This window comes from Drosophila obscura, unplaced genomic scaffold (assembly GCF_018151105.1).
Source record: "Drosophila obscura isolate BZ-5 IFL unplaced genomic scaffold, ASM1815110v1 contig_186, whole genome shotgun sequence".
Lineage (NCBI taxonomy): Eukaryota > Metazoa > Arthropoda > Insecta > Diptera > Drosophilidae > Drosophila > Drosophila obscura.
In genome coordinates, this window is record NW_024542774.1 from 4,431,385 (window position 1) to 4,453,785 (window position 22,401).

The window sequence follows — 22,401 nt, forward strand, 5'->3', positions numbered from 1 at the left end:
TCAAATGACACGTGCTTGAAATATAAAATTTACTATCTATCCCGCATACGGACGACAACAACGGAGCAGCATTAAACGGAGGATTACCTCGGCATTGTTTATCGAATATAAAAATAACAAGAAAACGGTAAGTCGGAGCCGCCATAAAATCGAATATGGAATGTACGGAAACAGAGAAAAACACATGCATTAACATCTACAACTGTTTATGGCCTCCCCCCAGTGACCCCAATGGGCCCTTATCAATAAACTCAAATATTTAATACAATTTCGCATACGCCCCTTGTAATTAAATACATCAACGCCCCTTTCATAACCCCAATAGACTACAGCGAAAGCTCGCTTGGATGGACACATCGGTCCGGGACAAGACTTTGAGGATGTGTTTGTTAAATGTGATTGTAACTAAAGTGCTAATCCTGTACACTGTCGCTGTGTACACTTTAATGTAACTCTTAAGCTTTGTTTTTGTTCAGATCAGAGCTGCGTTTATGACTCAGGAGCGTCCAAGCGTCGTCAGCAAGCCAGCCACATTATATCTTGTGGTTGTTTTTGTTGTGTCTCGGAATGTTCTTCATAACGTAGATCCCCAGATGAGTCATGAATGAGCTTTGTGGGGTGTGCGCGCATTCAGCACTGGGATACCTATAGTGGATACAGTTGTTGGATATAGTAATTGGTGGGGAAAAGGGGGTATAGAAGGTGACTGATCTCCGGTCGTGTATGGGGGGCGGCGGCGGTTGTGAAGTGAGTAAGCAAAGGCTTTAGATAATTTTAATTGGGTTATGTAAGGGAACAGTCTCGGATATGTGTGTGGGGTTCGAAAGATATGTGAGCTGTGAATCAGACTCACAGCAAAGGTATTTCCCAGAAATTAGTACAACAGGAGTGACCTATTTACTAGGATAATACTAAACCTGAGATAAATACGAATCAATCTATAAATTCTGTAGTCCTAATCCAATCTACCAACTTCAGATTAAATTTAATTCAGTTTACGGACCAGGCTGGCATTCGATTAGAGACCACTTTGCGACCGTTTCGCGGTTTCAATTGAGAGGCCGCCGATGGCTCCATTAGAGTGTTAAATACTGGACATTAGAGTGGCCCCAGGGCACGCATTGCTCCATCCAGCAGGCAGGCACAAGCACAGACAGAGGTGTTATTAAGGCCGGACTACACGCCCCGCTCGCAGAGGGGTTCCAGCTACATACGTATAAACCAGTCTAAAGTCAGTCACCTGTTGCCACTCCTGTTGCCATCCACTTCATCCACTCTCCACTCAGATCGATATCAATGACAATTGGTGTCGTCGACAGCATTAGTGCTGTTGCTACCGTTAGATGGGGAAATGCCAAAGCAATGATGATTGTCTAATTGAATGGGATTAATGTTTAATTTGGATTACTTTATTGATTTTCCATTGAAAAGCAATGAAATGAAATGTCAGGCCGAAATGCCGCCACTACCGCCGTAAATGGGGGGCGAACTTTCAGGTGGACTGTGGTGGTGGTAGTTGGGTAGTGGGAGGGGGGCGACATATACATATTGTTGCAATTGCAATTCGAGCTTTGTTCTCCCCACTCGATTGTGCAACAAAGGCAGAGTTCTATTTAACAGGCTTTTGTCAATTGTTTTATGGTTAGTGTAGCCCCTATAATTGTCCATTTTTTTCGCCGATTCTTTTATGCACTCATCTGACTCATCCCCACAGCGCTACTACTATTTTTACATAATTGAACGAATGCTTAAAATCTGATTTATTATTTAATTGTTTGCCACTCGAACGACAACAATTAATTATGCAATAACAAAAACAAAAATGCACGAATAAATAAATAATAATTTTCATTATAATCAATGCAACAGCTGCCACAGCAAAGGGGTTGATATAGGCTAGGCAAGGGGGTGATACAGCAATTAAAATTTATTACGCTTATTTTGCATTTATTCCATTTTAATTTGTCATTTAAATGTCAAAACTATTAAAATGATTATGGCCCAATGGCGGATTAATCAATGAGCACTTTGGTTTCGGTCTGCCATTCAATTTCGAAATGGTTTGGCTTTAAATTTCGGTTAATTAAGCGGGTGGCGGCTATAAATAAAGACAGCTCTCCCCCATCATTTCCAACAAGTGCCTCTTCAGATACGTGTGCAATTCAATCATTCTCCTCCACTTCTGCCCTGAATGCATATTAACTTAATTATTCTTATTAACAATTGCAGTTCAATTTTTTCCGTTCGCTGAATGCAGTTTTTACGATACAATTTCGAATATATTCCAATGAGAGGGCCTATTGACAGGGATTACAACATTTTCAACGAGGCAGAACTTAAGTTTATTATTCCATTTGATTTTCTCTCCAAACTGCTATCCTCTCGTATTCTCTTTTGTAGGGTATTAATACCTTTGTCAGACTTTTGGTCTTCTCTTTTCCTATCTAGGCATTATCTTCGCCTTTTTTGTGGGGGGACATTTGAATAGATATCACATATGGGAAAAGTTCCGTTAATTGTGATTGTCTGCTGTCGCTGTTGTTGATGATGTTGTCTCTGTCATTGTGCTTTTCTGTTCTGTGCATTGCATAAATTATGAGCCTTCACCATCTCCTTCTTGCTGGGCCCCGTGTCACCTAAAAGTATTAATTGGCGAATAAATTTTAAATTCGTTAAGGCCAAAACTTGCTGGCTAACATCTCCATTTGTTATGTACATATTTGCATATGAATTCTATTTGCCTTTTGTTCTTAATTAATGAATAGCAATCACATTGATGGAATTTTTTGGCACGAAATTCAAAATGTGAATTATCTGTTAAGCACTTAATGTACATACATCAATTTTTACACTATTAAACATTCGTCCAATTAAATTCAATTTGGGAATCGCGTTGTAATGAGCGTTTTCCCTGGAACGGAACCGGATTGCCAGCTAAACATTTTTAATGCCATCTCCTCGCCTTGGCCTCTAATGAGCGCCGTATATTTGAATTACTCATGGCTGGTGGCCATAAATATCGATTAAGGGGCGGTTTTTAATCAGGGACGGGGCGTGCTAATGAGCCGTCCGGCGTCCACCCCCAAAAAAAACGACCAGACATCGGCGTGGATGAGTTGGTGGGCTGGGGTCAGCTCCTTGGCGGGCTTCATTTTTGCGGTCGCTCTAATCTAATTGGATTATTCCGCCGCTGGCTAGGAGGTGTCTCTAATTAGATTTTCGCATTTCGTTTGTTCGTAGAGCAATAATTTTTCAAATTTAAATTACGTTAGTAACAGTGTCTTTTTACACGCGTCCGAATACATTCTACATGTACTATACACGTATGCTAGAGGTCGCCACTTGTCTGCCGTTTGACAACACTGCGCACCTACCTCACACTGCGCGAACGACTAATTATTTTCCAGGTTTTTACCCAAGGTGTTAAACTGTTAAAATATAAGGGGATTAAGTGGGCAAATTAAGTATTTTTCTTGGTATATTTACGGTATATTATGAAAATTATAAGGTATATTTCAGTTTGTTTCTGAGGGTCAATCGGTATATTCGATCAATAAATACGCGGTCACACTGATCTCAGCTGCGCGAACGGCTAAAAAAAATTATTTTCACTTTGTGGAAAAATTTGTGGAGCCATAAAATTGATGAAATAATTCCGAAGATCGGGAGAAAATTGCAGTGAAATTTGCTAAGCGATTTTCGTTGTGTTTTCAGCGGTCGTGTGTGTGTTCGTTCATGTGTGTTTGTGGCATGTGTGTGTGTGCGTATGTGTTCGAAACGCTAAAATGCGCTGGCCGCATTTCTGAACAGGAATTTGTCGGTTGCCGCACGTGACGTCATCAGAAGTCTCATCTCCGCACACATCCGCACAGAGAACTCGTTGAGATTGCTGTTGTAAAATAATGAAAGCAATCTATCAACGGCGACTGGAAGCGGAATTTGAAAAGGAAATATCAAAAAGAAAAACAACCACAAAACACACAGAAGGAGGAGAACAAAACGCGCCTTGATCATCAGCAGATACACACAGAGAGCGAGCGGAAGGAAAAGAGAGAGAGAGAGAGCCTAAAATATTGTATTTACTGCTGGATTTCGCAGTGTCTGTCTGTCTGACCTTTTCCAACCGCAGCGGTACCTTCCCTTCCACACCCCCTTCCCCTTACGCGAGCAGTTGCTGTGTAAGTACGATAATTAATTTACTAAAAAGCAAAGCGCTTTAATTGCAAGCTCATAAACAGAAAACTATGATCCAAGGCGAGCCAACAACAAATATCAGAGCTAAAGCAACAGAAACAACAACAAATATCCAACAGCTCGCTCAAGGCACTGTTAAGGTTAACAGTCTCAATTACAGTCGCATTTGCACTACCACTGTTAAGAGGCCAGTCATTTATTCGCTATTTTTCGGTTATTAATTAAAAAATCGGCGATGATATTAATAATTTTCTAGCTTATCTGACTTTGGCAAAATTTGTATGTACTCAAACACACACACGCACAGATACACATATATCTAAAGATATAGACGTGTATTTTTAATTCATTCACTAAATAAATGTGTAGGGGAAAAACTTTCCGTTGTTATTGAACGAAAAAAGATGAAAGCAAAGAAATATATAGGAGATGCTGTTGTATCCGTGTTGGCGACAATTTACCAAAAATAAACGCACGCGAGCCAGCAAGTTCACCCAAAACAAGCCCGCCTCCCCCCTAGGTAGCCATATTTTGATTTCATTTTCCACTTTTCCGAAACAAGCTGAAAATATAATGACTTTCCTATAATAAACAAAATTTTTGATATATTTTTGCCTTAATTGTTTGTGTTTTTAGAAAACGTTTGCCATTGATTTGTTTATTTCATTTTGGAATGAGTGTGTGTGCATGTCCGTACGTGTCCGCCGGACGCTGTGCGACTGTGTGCGTGTGGAATTCCCATGTGCAAACAATCAAAATTATGAGTTGCATATAGGTTTTATGGTTCTGGCAATGGCCGGAAAAATAGTGACCCCCGTGATGGGAATGCATTTCCAGTTTTGCACAGTTTTGGAGCGGCTGTATACAGTTTTAGCAACACTGTGTGCCAATTACTTTTACTTAAAGATAAAAGAAAATCATTGCCTTGATGTTTCTGTTGCCTTTGTTGCTCATTGCGCAAATAAAAGATAAGCTAACAATTATTGAGAGTCGACAACGAGCGGAAGGGAGAGCACACAACTTATACAAAGCAATGTTCAATGAGGGCGAACGTGACGATTGTTGCCTTGGCTTAATCACTCACTCACTCACTCTTCCCACTCCCACTCACCCACCCATATACTCACACACAGAAAGAGACAGAGAGAGAGAGAGCTGCAATTGAATGCGCTGTTGCTTTTTGTACAGTTTGAGAAGCACTGCAACATCCGTTTTTCTTTTTTTCTTCTTCTCTTCCCCCGCTTCTCCTCACCTAACCTTCCAACCGCAATGCAGAAAGAGAGAAGTCAGCGAGAGAGATGGATACTCGTGTGGAGCTCGAACTCCGGCCCATGGGCGAAGGGAAACTGAAACCGGAATTGGAGGTGCCACAATCTGAACCCAAAAGGGAAACTGAATCCGAAACGGAGTTGGAATTAGAAGAGGGAGAGGCAGAGCAGAAGCATTTGCTGACTCCCAATCACGCCTTGGCGACCAGCAGCTCGGGGAACTCCATTCATGACCTGCAGGCCAGCCCCAGGACGCCGACACAGACACCGCCGCAACCGCAATTTAATGCCCTGCCCGGCACCTCCAGACAGCTCTACCGGGATGCGGCTATGACCCACGGAGGGCTGGAGTCGACGGGCCTGCTGCAGCAGGAGCTGCAGATCATCGCGGCCAGCCAGACGCCAGCGAACAAGTTGCGAAGCGCCAGCTCCACGCTGGACGCTAGCGTGTCGCGCAATCCCTCGACCACGGGCGGAAAGCAGGAGAAGAAGATCGGTCACCGTCGCGTGGCCGAGGGCGGGGAGGTGACCTACAAGAAGATCCAGTCGAAACAGATCATGGGTTCAATCCAGCTGGGCATCCAGCATACGGTGGGCAGCCTGGCCAGCAAGCCGAAGCGGGACCTGCTGATGAACGACTTCTGGGAGATGGAGACCATCTCGTTCCCGCCCGACGGCTCTTCGATCACGCCGGCGCACCACTACAGCGACTTCCGGTTCAAGGTGTACGCCCCAATCGCCTTCCGCTACTTCCGGGACCTGTTCGGAATCGCACCCGACGACTTTCTCATGTCCATGTGCGCCTCCCCGCTGGTCGAGCTGTCCAACCCGGGTGCCTCCGGATCCATCTTCTACCTGACGGACGACGACGAGTTCATCATCAAGACTGTCCAGAAGAAGGAGTGCGAGTTCCTGCAGAAGCTGCTTCCCGGCTACTACATGAACCTTTCCCAGAATCCGCGCACGCTGCTACCCAAGTTCTTTGGTCTCTACTGCTTCCACTACAACTCGAAGAACGTGCGTCTGGTGGCCATGAACAACCTGCTGCCATCGGACATCAAGATGCACTGCAAGTACGACCTGAAGGGCTCGTCGTTCCGGCGCAAGGCCTCCAAGGCGGAGCGCCAGAAGGCCAGTCCCACGTTCAAGGACCTGGACTTTGCCGAGCACCATCCGAACGGCATCTTCCTCGAGACGGACAAGTACAATGCGCTGATGCGTACCATCCAGCGCGACTGCATGGTCCTGGAGAGCTTCCAGATCATGGACTACTCGCTGCTGGTGGGCATCCATAATCTGGACATCGCGGCCAAGGAAAAGCGTGAGGATCGCATCCGGAATGCGCGGGCCAAGCTGCAGCGCAAGGAGAGCGCTGCCCAGACCGCCTCTAACGCCCATCTGGACGATGACGCCCCCGAGTCGGACCAGAATCAGCTGCATGCAGTGGCCTCCTACGCCTCCATTCCGGGCACCTCGGGTGCGGCCCTAAATCGGACGCGAAGCATGAACCGCCAGCGTTTGGTGGCCCATTCCACAGCCATGGAGTCGATCACGGCCGATATGGACGTGACTTTGGAGGAGGACGAAGACGTGCCGGCCGGCGGCATTCCCGCCCGATCTGAGAACGACGAACGGCTCATTCTGTACATCGGCATCATCGACATTCTGCAGTCGTACCGCCTGGAGAAGAAGCTGGAGCACACCTTCAAGAGCATCCTCTACAACGGGGACACGGTGTCCGTGTGCCGGCCCTCCTTCTACGCCAAGCGCTTCCAGGACGCCATGGGCAAGCAGGTGTTCAAAAAGACGCCCACGTTTCCACTGAAACATTCCCCCTCCAAGCGCAAGACCTCGGCCAGCCAGCTCCTGCGCACCCCTCAGACGCGCACGCCGACGCAGAGCACTCCCGCCGGTGGATCGGGACGGCCGGGTGTCCTCACGATGATGTCGGGCATGTCCACGCCCCCGCCAGCCTTCGACGACATATCCGAGGAGGACATCACTGCCGCCTCCACCACAACGCTGCAGAATCGCAGCCACACGAACAACAACCACGGGGAAGAGCACCAGCCGGAGCTGGGCCGCGTCTCTGGCGGCGGTGGCGGGGAGCCAAGCAGCACCTACCACACGCAGTACTCGTACGACAGCTCCGGTCGGACCGGCAGCGCCTTGACCAGCGACTACAGTGACGACGATTCGACGGTCTCCAGGTCGCGCTCGCCGTTGCAGCAGCAGCGCACTAGCCATCGCCTAACCAAGACCAGTGTCCAGGTGACGACGGTGGGCTATGTGGAGGAGCAGCAGCTCTCCAATGCCGGCGGCCAGTTGGTTCATGCGGACACCAATGGGAAGGTCACCACCACCACCACCAAGACGGCCCTCATTCAGGCACCCAGTTACAAGTCTACGCTGGTGCTCAACGATTTGCCGCACTGAAAATGGGAGGAGGACTCATAATGGGGGAACAGGGAACTGGATTCGCTGGCTACCGCTGCTTGAGTGTGTGTATCTGTATTTGTGTGTGTCTGTATATGTATCTGTATCTGCAACCGATGTACTCGCGTGCCTTCCACTCTTTTGACTTTGTTGCAAAAATTGTGTGCTTCGGCGCTCGTTTATCTTGATTAAACGAAAACGAATACGTATATTCGATATTAAAATTTATGTGGCGCCTCCCCTAATTGGCTGGCCCTCCCCCCCCCCGCACCGCGACTCTACCTATGCCGCCTCCACCAAAACACACACGCACACACAGACACAGCCAGACACAGACAGACATTGGGGCAGAGGCAACAACAAATGTTTACCGTTTTGCCCATTAAAATGTATAATTATTGTATTTTGCTTTCATTCTATTTTTCTGCGACAATTTCGTAATTCGTTTTTTCGATTCTATCTTTTCACTGACTTTTTTGTGTGTGGCCTTAACCGAAGTTCTATTTAATTTTAAATCGAAATTTTTAAGAGCGGGGTGGAGGAGGAAATGGAACAGGAAAATGTAGCCAAAACTCAGTTGTTGTCTATGTTTGTGTGGTGTGCGCCTCTGTTTGTTTTTCTGTATTATAAAGTGCGTTTACGTATTCTAAGAGATGCTCATGTGTATATATACAAAATTAACGAGAATAAATCTATATATTTTACATAACTGAATAAACCAATGTGTAGTATGTGCCACGAGTGTCCGGCGTTCATCGCTTAAGGGAGAGAGCTATTAAAGCGGCGACAGAGTCGGACTATGGCTCCTGACCATAAATCTCTTAATGGTTTTCAATATTGGTATTAAGTATCGTTAATTTTTATCGCCTTGCAACATTGTTAATCCTCTTTTGGCCAGCGGAAATTGTGGAGTATTTATTGGGCGAGAGCAGAGGCGATTTATCCCAGACAGGGCTCAGACCATGGGATGGGACTCGAACTGAAGCTGAAGCTGAAAGAGCTCTCCATTAATTAGCCCATGGCGCATGGATATTGCTTTTAATTTATATACCCTGCAATGTAGTGGTGACCAAGGTTACATATGTGGGAAGGATGCATATGTATGCTATTTATAAGTGTGAAAAACAATATTTATACCCTGTAACTATGGATGAAGGCTTAGAGCTGCGCTCGGTGGAACATTTCCTAGATTATAGTAGATTTCACGATGCTGTAAGTCATCAGCAGATCGTAAATATAATAAAAACAGCACTCCGTCTACCTTTGCATTATCCAAACTAAAGGTACGAAAATTATTTTAAAAAATGCATTAGAAATGTTTTAAATTTAATTTAAAAATAAAACAATACAAAACGAATTGGCCTGTAAATATTTGCAGCTCTTTTTTATTTGCAATGTGCATTTTGTGCACTAATTGAATATAGTTTTAATTAATTGTTTAATTAATTCAGTAACCATACCCGGGGGACAGGGCAAAGTAGTGCAGAAAGCATAGAGCTTAAAAAAATGTATCGTCATGTTGTTTGCCAGAAACAAGCACTTTGTCAATATTTGTTCCAACACAATGGGAGCGAAGAGAGTGAGAGCAAGGGGGGCGCATGGAATGCAAAATCAGCTTGGCCCACTGATGCATTACACAAATAGTTGAATACTCCACGGAGGAGGTGCCAACGCACGCATTGTGTAATTATGGCCGTGGCCCATAAACAAACATTAATAAATATGTAAGCTGCAAAGTGCAAAACCCACGGCAGCATAAAATAAAACCAGAATATTCGACTCGCTCGACTCGACTCGAGTCTGGTTTCTGCGCTGTCACACGAAAATTGTTTTGCAGGATAATTAGTTTATTTCATTTGCATAATAGAGAGGAGAGGAGTTCCTCTCCTCCCGATACACACAAACAGAATGTTGGTCTGTGTGTGTACACTGTACAGTACTATCCAAAAATCATTTTCATTTGCATTTACATATACCGTTACAACTGTTACACACACACAGACCCCCGCCAGGTGTCGCTCTACAGATTTTGTGGATGGTGGTGAAATCTACATAAATGCCCACAATTTGGGACATTCACATCAATTATTTGGAAATTATTGTACAATAATATATACAGGGTGGGGTGTGGTGGGGGGCAGGACACTGGGCCATATGCCAAATGTCATTTTGATGGCCCAAAATGTGGACTCAACTTTTGGTTTGGCTCTCGCCTTAAACTTTGCTTAAATAAACATTTAAATTTGATGTTTTATGCAGCTGCGGGAGGATGGGTGCTGGGTGCTCGGGTCGCAGAGCATTTCATTGATTAAAATAATGATTTGTATCGTTGGGGCGGAAATTTAATTTTTTTGCAACGGATATTAAGCCAATGCTCAGGCATGTGTGTGCATTCTCCACTCAGCTCACCTCACGTCCACACTGCCGCTACCGAACTGCGAGAGTCCTGTCTGCGGGTAGGAGGCGAATGACCCCTGGAGCTGTGAAGTCTGGGAATCGAGGCAGGAATCGAGGTGGCAATTGCATTAAATTTAATGAATTTAAGGCCATTAAATGAATGAGGCCAATTTATTTAATTGATGAACATCACTGATTTCTCCTCTCTCTCTTTCTCTCTGTCTTCCCTTCCCCCGTTTGACAGGAATGTCATTTCAGCGGAGCTACAGCAAGGTCTGGTGGGGATCCGACAGCCAAGAGCATTCATCGTTGCCATCGCTCTCATCCCTAACCAGCGGCGGCTTCTATTCGCAGTACAGCAACAACAGCCACAGACAGCCCTCGTCGCTGCTGGGCAACCTGTCCTGCATCCAGGAGGTGGAGGATGAGCAGAACAACTCCAAGATATCGTCGTGGCACAAGCAGGACAGTCCCGGCAGTCTGCGCAGTCAGGTGAGAGACGATTCGAAGGAAATTGAATCGAAAGACATTGATCGAATTATCTGAAAATCGATTTATCGGCACATCAACGATACTTCATTCGATATCAATGCTTTCCCCAATCATTCCTCATGCTAATATTGAACTTTTCGCAGGATTCGGGATTCTCGGACAATGAGGAATCCCACCAGCTGGTGCTGCAACAGCAACTGCAAAAGGAGACACCAGATGAAACACAAACGCCCACGGCTTCGCCCGGGTCCGTCCATTCCGTGGCCACGCCGCCCACTGTGGTGCGGAAAGTGGGAAACTCCTCGTTTTACTCGCCGCTGATCAGCGTTACGCGTCGCATTTCGTTCACCAGTGGACAGAGGACGCCCAAAGCGGTCACAGCGGAGGACGCTGACGAGGATGGGGAGCTGGAGGCCAGCCGCAGTCGCCTGTTTAATCAATTGGACAGCATGAAGCTGGACGATGACGCAGAGGAGGATAAAGATACTACCATCGAGTCGACCACGCCGCCACGTCCGGCCATTCGACGCCGCAGGCGCTTGGCTCGCAAGCCCAAGCCCGAGCCGGAAGAGCTGTCGGCCAGCGAGGATGAGGATGTGAAGGAGCCACTGCCGCCGTACAACAACGAGACCGTGTATCTGGGCGAGGCCCCACCGCCCTACAACAATGAGACAGTGACCTTCGGTGGCAGCGGCGACCCGGAGGAGACACTGCTCCCTGGCCTGCTTTCCCCGTTGCGCGTGCACTCCGCTGTTCGCTTCACGGCGAGCACGAGCACACCCAAGGGCAGAAGCAAGCCAACGAAGAGGGCGCACAGGACACAGCCCGCGCCAGTGGAGAGCTGGATGGCCGATCAGCGCTGGAACGTGGACCAGGAGGTGATGTGCACCCTCCAGCACAAGTCCATCGCCCAGGAGGCGTACAAGAACTTCACCATCACCACCAGTGCCGTCTCCAAGCTGGTCCGCCAGCTGCAGCAGCAGTCGCTGGCCCTGCAGGCGCACTTCGAGCGCAGCGAGCGAGTGCTCGGTGGAATGCAGGCGACCACCCTGCCGGAGGCTCTGACCGGAGCTGGACAGCTCCTAGGGCACCTCGACGACTTCGTTGGCACTCTGGAGCGGCGGGCCATCTTCTTTAATGAGGCGCGTGTGGAGCGACGGCGCTACGAGCAGCATCTCGAGCAGATCCGCACGGTGAGCCGGGACACGCGGTATTCCCTAGAGCGCCAGCACTACATCAGTCTGGAGTCGCTGCTGGAGGACGTGCAGCTGCTGAAGCGGCACACTCTGATCACGCTGCGCCTGATATTCGAGCGCCTGGTGCGCGTCCTTGTGCTGAGCATCGAGCAGAGCCGCTGCGACCTGTTGCTGCGTGCCAACATCAATATGGTGGCCACGCTGATGGGCATCGACTACGACGGCTTCGCCTCTCTCTCGGACGCCTTCGTCCAGAACGAGGCTGTGCGCACCCTGCTCGTCATCGTGCTGGACCACAAGCACAGCTCTGTGCGCGCCCTCGCCCTTCGTGCACTGGCCACCCTCTGCTGTGCGCCCCAGGCCATCAATCAGCTGGGCGGCTGCGGCGGCATCGAGATCTTGCGCGATATCCTACAGGTGGAGGCCGCTGGGGAGCGGGGCGCCATCGAGAGGCGCGAAGCAGTCTCTCTGCTGGCCCAAATCACTGCCGCCTGGCACGGACCTGAGCACCGGGTGCCCGGCCTGAGGGACTGCGCCGAGTCCCTAGTGGCCGGTCTGGCCGACCTTCTCCAGCCCGACTGCTGTGCCCAGACCCTGCTGCTGTGCGCTGCGGCCTTGAACAACCTGAGCCGCATGGAGGTCACCTCCCACTACTCCATCATGTCCAACGAGGCAATATTCCGGCTGATAGCCACGCTGGAGCACCAGAGCTGTGGCATCAGTGTGTTCCTCTATGTAAGTAGCAAAACATTTCCCATTTCCCTTTTCCCATTTCCCATTTTTCATTGGAGAGGATGTGGATCCGAGTGGGAGTTCGATATGCTGCAGCCCCGTGCGATTTTTGAGCAATTTTATTGAAAGCTTCCTGGAGGGGGGCAGGCTCGTAAAATTTATTTGTGCATTTGCAAAGCGATTTCTTTGCCCAATCTTGGCCACGATTTTTCATAGCCGCACCCTGCCCCCCCCCCCCACTCCGTACTTGCTTGCTCTTTTGAGTTGCTTATTTTTTGCTCATCAACATCTCTCTCGTCTTCTTTTTATATCGTTATACACAGGAGCAAATCGTTGGGATGCTGCACAACATGTCGCTGAACAAGAAGTGCCACAGCCACTTGGCCAACGGCACCATCATAAATTTCATCACGTCCGTTTACCAAACGGAATTCTACAAGACCTATGGATCACGTGCCGAATGCGATGCCCAGCGCCGCAGCATCAAGACCATTCTGCACACTCTGACGCGTCTGGCCAACGATTCGCCCACCCTTGGCGCCGAGCTGCTGGAGCAGTGGCATCTGCCCGATTTGCTGCGTCAATCTCTGGCCCTGCCAAAATCCTCAGGCTACGGCTCCCCCCCTGCTGCTGCTGCTGCTTCTGCCGATTCTGCTGGTCAGTTGGATGGCAGCTATGCGGGGGATATATCGCAATTGGCGCGACATTTACTGAAGGCACATAAGCAGGAGCAGCTGCTGTTGGTCAGTGGAGCCGCATCCCCAGCCACGGCCACGGCCACAGGAACCTTCAGCAGTAGCCATCAGACGCCTGAGGCACAGACCAGCTCCAACTGCAGCTCCAACTCCAATTCTGTGTCGAGTGCCAGAACGAAGGCGTCGTCGTCGCTGCTCAAATTCAATTTAACACGTCAGGAGAGTTTCGTCTAGTTTTCACCACCTGAGGAGGAGGTGCCCAGACCCGGACCGGACCCACCCGCATGGGCGCCTTTGGGCACGTCCTTCGGACAGAAGCAGGAAGCTCAGACGTGCGTCAAGTGTTATTACTTTGTCTAGGATGTTGCGTGACCAGCTTGGACCCCCTCTCCGTCATCGTGCTCTGCTCCTCCGCGGCTGTGGACTTGTGGATGTAAACCAAGTAATTTTTATATTTCCACTCAAGCAAGCAGATCCAAACGAGAGCCTCAGAGAGAGCGTGAGAGAGGGAAATGCCAGAATAAATAGAAATACAATTTTTGTGTAGTTTTCGTTTATTTTTTTTGTCCCCTCGCCTTCGCATTGTTTCTCGGGCAACACTTTGGCATTTTTGTAAGCTTAAAGCAAAAATGCTCTTAAAGTGCATTCCTCTGTCGCTGTGGATGCCCAGATTTCTCTCTCATTGTATGTTTTATTTAATGCAAATGGAACTTTGACATTTTGCATTCTCATTGTAAATATTTTCATAAGTCGACAGCACAACCTACCCTCCCCTCCCCAACCATACAGCTGGCAAACTAAAAAAAGACCAAAAACCCAGATAATTCCTTAGTTATATGTACTCTAAGATGTTCTTTGTGCCAAATGCTTTGGAATCCTTTGAGTAAAGGAATTCCAATCTAAATGATTTTTTTGTACTTAAAGCAATTCTATTGCATAACTTTGTAACATAAATACCATAAATACATACATAAATTTATACACGCATACATAAATAGGAATATTGCATTGTATTGCAGTACTCCCGCCACTGCATTGAGGGCATGGCTTAAGTCTATTATTACGCTTTGATTACTTTGTAATTTGACCAATGGAATAAACCTTTGACACATTTAAAGTGGTAACTAATCGTTTTATTTCGTTTAATATCGTGTTGGATTGGGTTGGCTTTTGCTCAGGAAAAAGCAATTTACGGAATTGCATATAAATATTCATGGAGTTTTGCTCTGGAATGAAATGAGAGTCCAGTCGTAATCAATTCATTGAGAAAAGATTGGCCCAACGAGGCCATCAAATGGTAAATCTAAGCTAAAATTTGCGATCATTTTAGATTTATTTCGTACCTCGTAATTAAAGAGGTGGACTTTTTTCATATTTAATGTTAATGGAATTATGGAATATTAATTGATTTCTGTTTTTAGTATTACTTATGTTTTACATAAGGAACAAAATCAAAGGCAGCAAAAATGAAATTAAATAGTACCTAATGACAAAGTGAAATTGAATTTAATCAGACTTTTCAGAAACAGACTTTTATAAATATTTATTACAAATAATGGAATCCCACTTGTGTGTTTTTTGTTCAAATCTAATATATATTTTATAATGAAAGGGCTGTGGCTACACAGTCCACGAAACTTTGGCGTATTCTTCTACCGTTTATTGTGCAGTATCCTGCTTAAATGTAGAATGGTATAAAAAGCTAACGCTAGTTGAATATACTCGTATACTGTCTGCATGCCCATCTGTCAGCAGTGGTTCAAGAGATTTGCACTTAGCCCACCAGTCTACAAATGCAAAGATACTCGCAAAAAATAAATACGAGTACTGCAATGATCACCATCTTGTCATGCAAATCCACAGACTCGCCCAGACAAACATTATCGGACACTGAAAATCTGAGCTTAGCTTGTGGGTCTGCGTCTTGGGGGTGTGAGGCGGATGAGAGGCGGAGCATACGATTTAAACAGATGCACGAAAACTATTCGGCAGAGAGGCGGCTGTAAGCTGGGTGCCAAAGACGATGCCAAACAGGCGACCCGACTCCCCACCATTCCAATCCATGCCACCATAGCCACACCACCACCCCCAAGCCATCATTGCTGCCTACATATGTATATGTATATCCGAGGCAGGCATAAACAAGTTCTTTAGAGTAGATTGAAGTTTTATAATGCTGGCATATTTTGCATGGCTGAGACCCGAATGGGGGTGGAGCTGGGGCAGCTCAGTTCTCAGGGGTGATGGTGGGATTCCTTTAGAAATATTCCACACATACTACGCTACGGCTATAAGCAACAACAAATCTTGAGTCAGTGTGTGTGTGTGTGGGATGTCAGGTTTGTTTTGAGGCATTCGGAATGCCCGAGACTTGAAGTCAAAGTGTTGCGGCATTTGATGGGTGCCTCCATCTGGGTATGTGTGTGTGTGTGGCCTGTATTATGACAAGTATGGCTGACATTTACGAAGGAAAAAAAACGGCAGCCCAGTATACCAGGACTCGGAAAACCGAAACTAGAGGTGCACTTAGTGGCTCACAAGAATAGTTAAACTTTTGCTCATAGCACATGACTCACAGGGTATTCAGAGTAAGTCATAAAGATTATTTCGTGTACGAATGAATATTTTTCAGAGGTTCCTCTCGAGTATTTCATGTTCCATGACAATCACGCGATCATCTCTGACGTTTTAAGGCATGGCATCCACATCGACTGCCAGGACAACCCATTGACCTCGGCTCCAGTCTAACGCTCGTTTATCCTGGCTGGCTTATCTATACATATACATATACATATGTGTAGGTGCGCGGCCACAGCAGTGACGGGATGTGGTCGGCGAGTAGCTGTGGCCTAAGCGCCGCCGCCTTCATGATTTTTATATAGCATTTGTTGCTTGTGCACGGAAATGCCTTTAGTGATTTCCGCATGTGGCCGCAGCCGCCGCCGTCGCCTCGGCCCTGTTTACACACCAAGCATATTGCGGTTGACACATTTTGTGCGTTTATGCTTTCGAAATGTGCTCCGTTCTTTCTCCGCTCTATTCTCATGCGCGGTATCCGCAGGGCAAAAGGGTATCATGTGTTCACCCAAACCCATGTAACTGGGAGTAGGAAGCGATTTTGATCTGTATTTTTGTATTTTTAGATGGAAAACTATGGGGGCGGAGCAAACCGAACTCAATTCCAGGAGTATACTTTTGGGAACTCCTTAAAATGATTTTTTTGATAAATGTTACTGCTCTTACTGCTAGAATAGAGGGTATCATTCAGTCGGAATGCCTTCTAAATCGCTCCTGCTGGTTATCCTGTTCTATGACGACGCAAAGCGGGACACAGCATGAAAACGCTTCAGACAAATGCCATGAAAAATGCATAGCCAGAGGAGCAGGAGAAGCAGGCGAGTGGGCAAGAGTGTGTGGGTGGAGAGGGGAGCTGAAGAAAAGTGAAGCGTAAACAAAACGATTTTTGAAGTAACTATAAGCTAAATAGTTTGCTCTGTGGAGCGTAGGGAGGGGACTGGGGGAATAGTTCTTGTGTCATAATTAGGGATTTTGCACGTGCCTCTGAGAGCGAGACAAGGCAAGGCAAGGCAAGGCAAGGCAAGGCAGTGAGATAACGGTTGGCCCCAAACTTTTCTGGCTACTATCAACAGCTAAAAGCGTTAAAAGTTGCAAGTTGCTCGAAAGTTGTACCTCCGATGCGGCACGAGGCTGCCACTGCCACTGGCAGTGCAACAATGATGGTGAACCAAGCAGCAATCAGCAAGCGAACTGTGGCAAATGCCACAGCAATGGAGGCCAGCACGAAGACTGGTTACCCTGCTACCCATTGATACAGTTTCTCTTTAAGATCTTTAAGATTGATTTCAGTTGCTGCATCTTCCAGCTCAAGTTCCGGGAAGCTCCGGACACAAAGTTCCCTGTACCGCGTGCTCGCCCTTCTCCATTCGTTCGGTTTCGCACTCACTCTCGTAGAGAGCGTAGATAATAAGGCTGGGATAAGTTTTTATGTACATGCACTCCACTTACAGGGTGTAGTTATCCGTAGGCACTTATCCGTACTCCCGTACTGCCGTATTCCGTCACTCCTTCATTCCGGCACTAGGGTTGCGCGCCTGCAGCCAAGGACATGCAGGATGTGAGAACTGCACTTAAATGCAACTCCTGCAATGTTTTTCTTACACTCTCTTTTTTTTCCTTAGCTTATCAGACTTTTGCCGCAGGGCCATGCATATATACATACGTACGTACGTACGTACATACATCCTTTTGCACATACAGACAATGGGGTGTTGTCTTCTGGCTTTTGGGACTCCACTGCAATTAGGATGGGGTAAGCCAAATGGTGAACGGGGTTGGGTGCCTGGTCCTTGTAAGCCCGGCCATTGAGCCCCATTTTGATGCGGCCATAAACGAGTTGTCATTATTAATGTTGGCACGCCCCCACCATTCACCCACTCACCCAGCCAGCCCCCTCCGATTCCACCCAATAAACAGAAGCATTATTGAGTGGCGCTCCCAAAAATGAAGATTGCGTATACGCAGCGTGTCCCACGAGTGTGCGAGAACTTTTGCCACAGCCGGGCAGAAATCCTCGGGCATTATCATGCGATTATTAGCCAATATATTATTTCGCAGCATTTCTTATACGCATTCGCATACGCATACATCTCCTCCGTGTGTGTGGCTCCACTCTTAGCGAAGCCATAAATTTTTATTTGTTGCAGCAAAGGGTTGTAAAGCGTCGCCATTATGTTGAAGATTTTCTTTCCTTTTTTTTTTTTGAGTGTTTTCGGATTTGTATGGCTTGGGATGGTGCGCTCCTTGTTTTTATTTCCCGTCGCACAGACGTGCACAAGATGCGTCAAAAACGGCTGATGTTGACGGGAGCGGAGTGGCAGCGAATGAGAGCTGGGCGTGGCAGCTGAATTTATGTCCGCAAATTGATTGTAAGTGCATAACGAGAGCCGAGCAAAAGTTGGGGAAATTGCGAATGTTTCAATGTTTGATTTCTGTTCGAGTGTGTGGCCCGCTGCTACAGCTGCTGGCCTTGTTTAACAGCCGCCAGAAGACAGCAGTTGGAAGTGGACTGTGGATTGTGGACTGTGGGCCCCCTTAGCATGGCCACAAAAACAATCAAAACTGTTGACCGCAATTCGCAGCAATTGGTTCTGCCATTCGTTTTGTCAGTTTTTAGCTTTTTGCGGTTAAGCGGTTCAGGGGAATGGAGTGGATTGGGATGTGGATGCCACAGTTTGGCAGAGATATGAGACAAGACAGGGAAACAGCTTTATTGCTGCTTGTTTGCTTGTTTGCTTATTTGTTGTTTGATCTGATTCCTTCGTTTGCCATAGCACAGCCCTGGAAATGCATATTGAAAATTGAACAAGCAAACTGGGGAACTGTGGCGAAAAATGCAGTCAATTTTCAGTTGTTCTGTGCTGTGTTGTGTTGTCTTTGCTCAGCTTGTCATTGGTAAACTGGGTCTGGCTGATGCTGTCTCTTGTTCTGCCACATCTGGCTACATCGAAGGAATCTTCTCTTTCGCCTCCACTTGCCCCGACAATTGGCACATTGAGCGATGAGGTTTTTGTTGCATCAAGGGGGGGGACTCTTTTAAATTATTATAAATGTTGCCAAAGGATACTATTACTCCTATTGCTAGGAGAGCTTCAAGAGTGCTGCAGAGACATCTGCACTCACAAAAAGACCTCAGAAATATATTTAATTCCACAATTTCGATTCGATTTTTGCTTGCCATTATTTATTTTAAATTTAAAGATTATTTTGAAAAACAAGTACTTTAAATAAATTTAAATCTTTACTCTTTACTGGTGGATCTCTTTCAGTATAGATTTATTTTAAGCACCTGGTCAGTAATTTTTCATAATTCTCGCCCTTTAACAAATAATACAAATTTTAACAGTAGTGCTAAAAAATGTTTGATAATGTTTTTTTTTATTTAACTAGATAATTGGCGGCGTTTTACGATTAATAGATTCAAGATTAACCGCTGCCCTCTCAACTAATTCGATAATAGATCGAGATTAGAATCCCCTCTTTACTACTTTCAGTGAATGATTTTTGGGGGTCTCATGGATGCTGTACATTTTTGAATTTATTGATTTCAGTGCTCTCTGTAGTTGGAGTAATCCAAGGAGCCATTAATTGTGAAGCCAAGTATCTTTTTGTGATACAAACCGAAATTTAGAGCATACTCGCCCGTCTCAATGGGAAAACGAATGCGGAACTTCTCCACATCGAACTCCAGATTCTCAATTTTATATTCCGTATTTGGCTATGGAAAAAGTGGTAGAAAGGCTTACAAAATTATGGAAATATTGGGAACACTCAGAATGAGATCACCTGAAAAGGACAGGTGAAGCTAGTGTTGAAGTACGGCATGAGGTAGCTCGCAGCTATGCGGAAAATCGTCATGGTGTTGCTATTAGGCTTGGTCTTCTTCCTATCCAAGAAGTCGCATACGTTCAGCGTGATGTTGTATAGAAAAGGTCGCCAGCCATTAGCTCGTTTGAAAAACTCCAAGCGAGCCTGCGAGTAAACCAGTTGTGGGTGTATAAACATCATGCAATGTTTTAATGACGGATAACTCACGGTTACGCGATTGGGGACAAATTCCTTGTTCAGATACGTAGTGCTGATCGAGTTTCTGTACCGATTGATGGCCTTTATTTTGCACAGAGAAAACTCCCCATGGCTATGGTCATAGCTTTCGCAGTGGAGGCTCTTGAACTTGCTCTCCACTTGTGACGAGGCTATTAGCAATATCCAGAGGATCATCACCATCATCGTGGCTCCTGGTCGGTCGATTGAACACTAAACACAGATCGGACATGGCTCGTATTTAAGAGAATATTTTGAGGTATTTATGGTCATTATATAGGTACACTTGACTACGCCGTATAATGGAAATTGGCGTGCAATTGATTTCAATGAAAGACACATTTTGTATCAATTGCTTTGGCAACAATTACACCATTCAGTCACTCAGCTGAAACGCAGCAGAAAGATTTGTATCTGCAATCTGTCTGCACAATTTGTTCAACTAATTGTTCTATAAAATTCCGCTATAGCTTGGACTTATTCCATATTATTTGTCAAGTTTTTTATGTATAGTTTTAGATAAAGTGATCTTGAATTAACATACACACAGCCACGCAAATAACGAGCAACAGGCAGAGGAAGAGAGATGCTCAGTTTTCCTTTAATGTACCCTCTCCAGCTCTCAGGTCGGTCTTACCTGGATCTTTTGCGAGTAGCACCGAATAAATTGAAATATAAATTGTGACTGAATGAATATTTCAGTACAGTTTTCGGTTGTCAATGCTAATTATATATTTAATTTGGGCATTCGTTTAGGGCAGGGTTTAAGTAATAGAAGTAATAAGTGGATACAAAGAAATATCTCTGTGGAAATTCTATCAAAGGAAACCATCTCCATTTGCATGCCCATTAAATTGTATTTTATCTCAATTAGCGCAAATATTTTGCTGCTGCCACTGCCATTGCCATTGCCATGGCCATTGGGGGTAGCCATTGGGGGTAGCCTCGTTAGTCCGGGGGCAAAGTGGCTGGCAGCAAGGAAGCTGATGCTGCAGCTGCCGCTGCATTAGCATAGCTCCAAAGCAAATTTGACGCTGCGGCCCCCCTCATTTTATTTGCTTGGCAAATGCTTTTTTCTTTTATTTGCCCACACACCGAAAAAAGGAGGAAAACGAGAAAAGAGAATCCTTTTTGTGCAATTTCTATTACAAACATTTGAAGAGGCTTTTAGTGGGGGAGGCTGGCGGGCAGGCGAAATCAATTGCAAACGCATTAAAAATTGTGCAAAATTAATGACATCATTAGTAGTTGGACCGGAGCTACCCCCTACCCCCAAAAACGAGAGAGCAGAGGCCAAGGCTCGTGGAGTTTGTCATTTGTCAAATGCAAACATTGCCGACCACTGCCACTGATGGCAATTTGAGTGAGCGGACATCAGGAATGAATGCATGTAATGAAAGCCAACAAAACATTAGAAGCACACACACAGGGACAGAGAGTTCCACACAGCATACAGCACGTAGATCAGAGTGTCCGAGCAGGAGTCACTGGTATAGGTATGGGTAAAGGCAGGGTCCAGGTCCAGGTCCAGGTCTGGGTCCCGGTCCAGAGGCCGACAGCTGATGCTGATGACGGACGTGACAGCTGAACAATGCCGGAGACCCCGCCACGAACCCTAAGAGCAGGCGGCCAAAATGAATTCTTTATAAATAAAGGTTCGTTCTCTTTTTTTAAATAAATGAATAGCCCGAATATCACACCGCCGACGAAAAGTTCAAAATTGTAGCCAAGCTGAGTCCCCAACAAAAACGCCAACAAAATGGAATGTATCAAATGGAGAACTTTTGCCAGACCGTTTTCCATAGGTATACATATATGTATGTATGCATGTGCCGTTTGAAAATAAGTACGCACTCAATGGAGTTCATTCACTAACAGATTATGGTCACATGGATTATATACGGCCCCAAAAAGATGAAATAACACATTTTTCATTTCACTCAAGTTAAAGCTTCCAACTGAATTGGAAAACTGATATTCAAACATTATTGTGGCAGCCCCAAAAGCACTAATAAATAAATATCAATCAAAGGAAATACAATTTCTGAATATAACTTTGAAACTGTGAAATATTTTTGAATTTATTTGAGTGCATAAAATATTTATGGCTCTGAATTGAGGATTAAACCAGTCTGTAAATAATAGAGTTTTAATTGCCAGAGAGAATAGAGGGAGGAGAGAAACTCTAGACGAGTTTCGCCCATGGAAGTGTATGACGGAATTCGCCCAACTAAATGGCACGTTTGTTTTTTGTTGAAAGATTACTAAACTGAGAAAGTTACACAAAGCTGTGGCTTCCCCTCTTCTGCCTGAGCTTGTGACACAGGTGGTCAGCAGCGGCAAGCAAATGATGTCAGCCATTACAATGCA

General features: G+C 46.1%; 3 protein-coding genes across 5 annotated transcripts; 2 read left to right on the forward strand and 1 right to left on the reverse strand.

Annotated features, from left to right (window-relative positions):
• Positions 1–37: 37 nt before the first annotated feature.
• On the forward strand, positions 38–8,624 carry LOC111077852 (phosphatidylinositol 4-phosphate 5-kinase type-1 alpha). 2 transcript variants are annotated; one of them, XM_022372308.2, is made up of 2 exons: positions 38–127; positions 5,470–8,624. In XM_022372308.2, exon 2 carries the CDS (start codon positions 5,493–5,495, stop codon positions 7,896–7,898), a length of 2,406 nt encoding a protein of 801 aa, XP_022228000.2. In that variant the 5' UTR covers positions 38–127; positions 5,470–5,492; the 3' UTR covers positions 7,899–8,624. The 2 variants fall into 2 exon arrangements, with proteins under 2 accessions (XP_022228000.2, XP_022227999.2); XM_022372307.2 differs by lacking the exon at positions 38–127 and adding an exon at positions 3,575–4,178.
• Positions 41–14,527, forward strand: LOC111081637. The gene is made up of 4 exons (XM_022377748.2): positions 41–127; positions 10,540–10,787; positions 10,931–12,718; positions 13,039–14,527. Exons 2-4 carry the CDS (start codon positions 10,542–10,544, stop codon positions 13,642–13,644), a joined length of 2,640 nt encoding a protein of 879 aa, XP_022233440.2. The 5' UTR covers positions 41–127; positions 10,540–10,541; the 3' UTR covers positions 13,645–14,527.
• A 4,826-nt stretch (positions 14,528–19,353) lies between these two features.
• On the reverse strand, positions 19,354–20,298 carry LOC111081139. 2 transcript variants are annotated; one of them, XM_022377092.2, is made up of 4 exons: positions 20,023–20,298; positions 19,774–19,959; positions 19,609–19,705; positions 19,354–19,544 (listed from the first exon to the last, which is right to left on the reverse strand). In XM_022377092.2, the coding sequence occupies exons 1-4, from the start codon at positions 20,215–20,217 to the stop codon at positions 19,501–19,503; spliced, it is 522 nt and encodes a 173-aa protein (XP_022232784.1). In that variant the 5' UTR covers positions 20,218–20,298; the 3' UTR covers positions 19,354–19,500. The 2 variants fall into 2 exon arrangements, with proteins under 2 accessions (XP_022232784.1, XP_022232783.1); XM_022377091.2 differs by having other exon boundaries at positions 19,354–19,705; positions 20,023–20,294.
• Between the last annotated feature and the right edge of the window lie 2,103 nt (positions 20,299–22,401).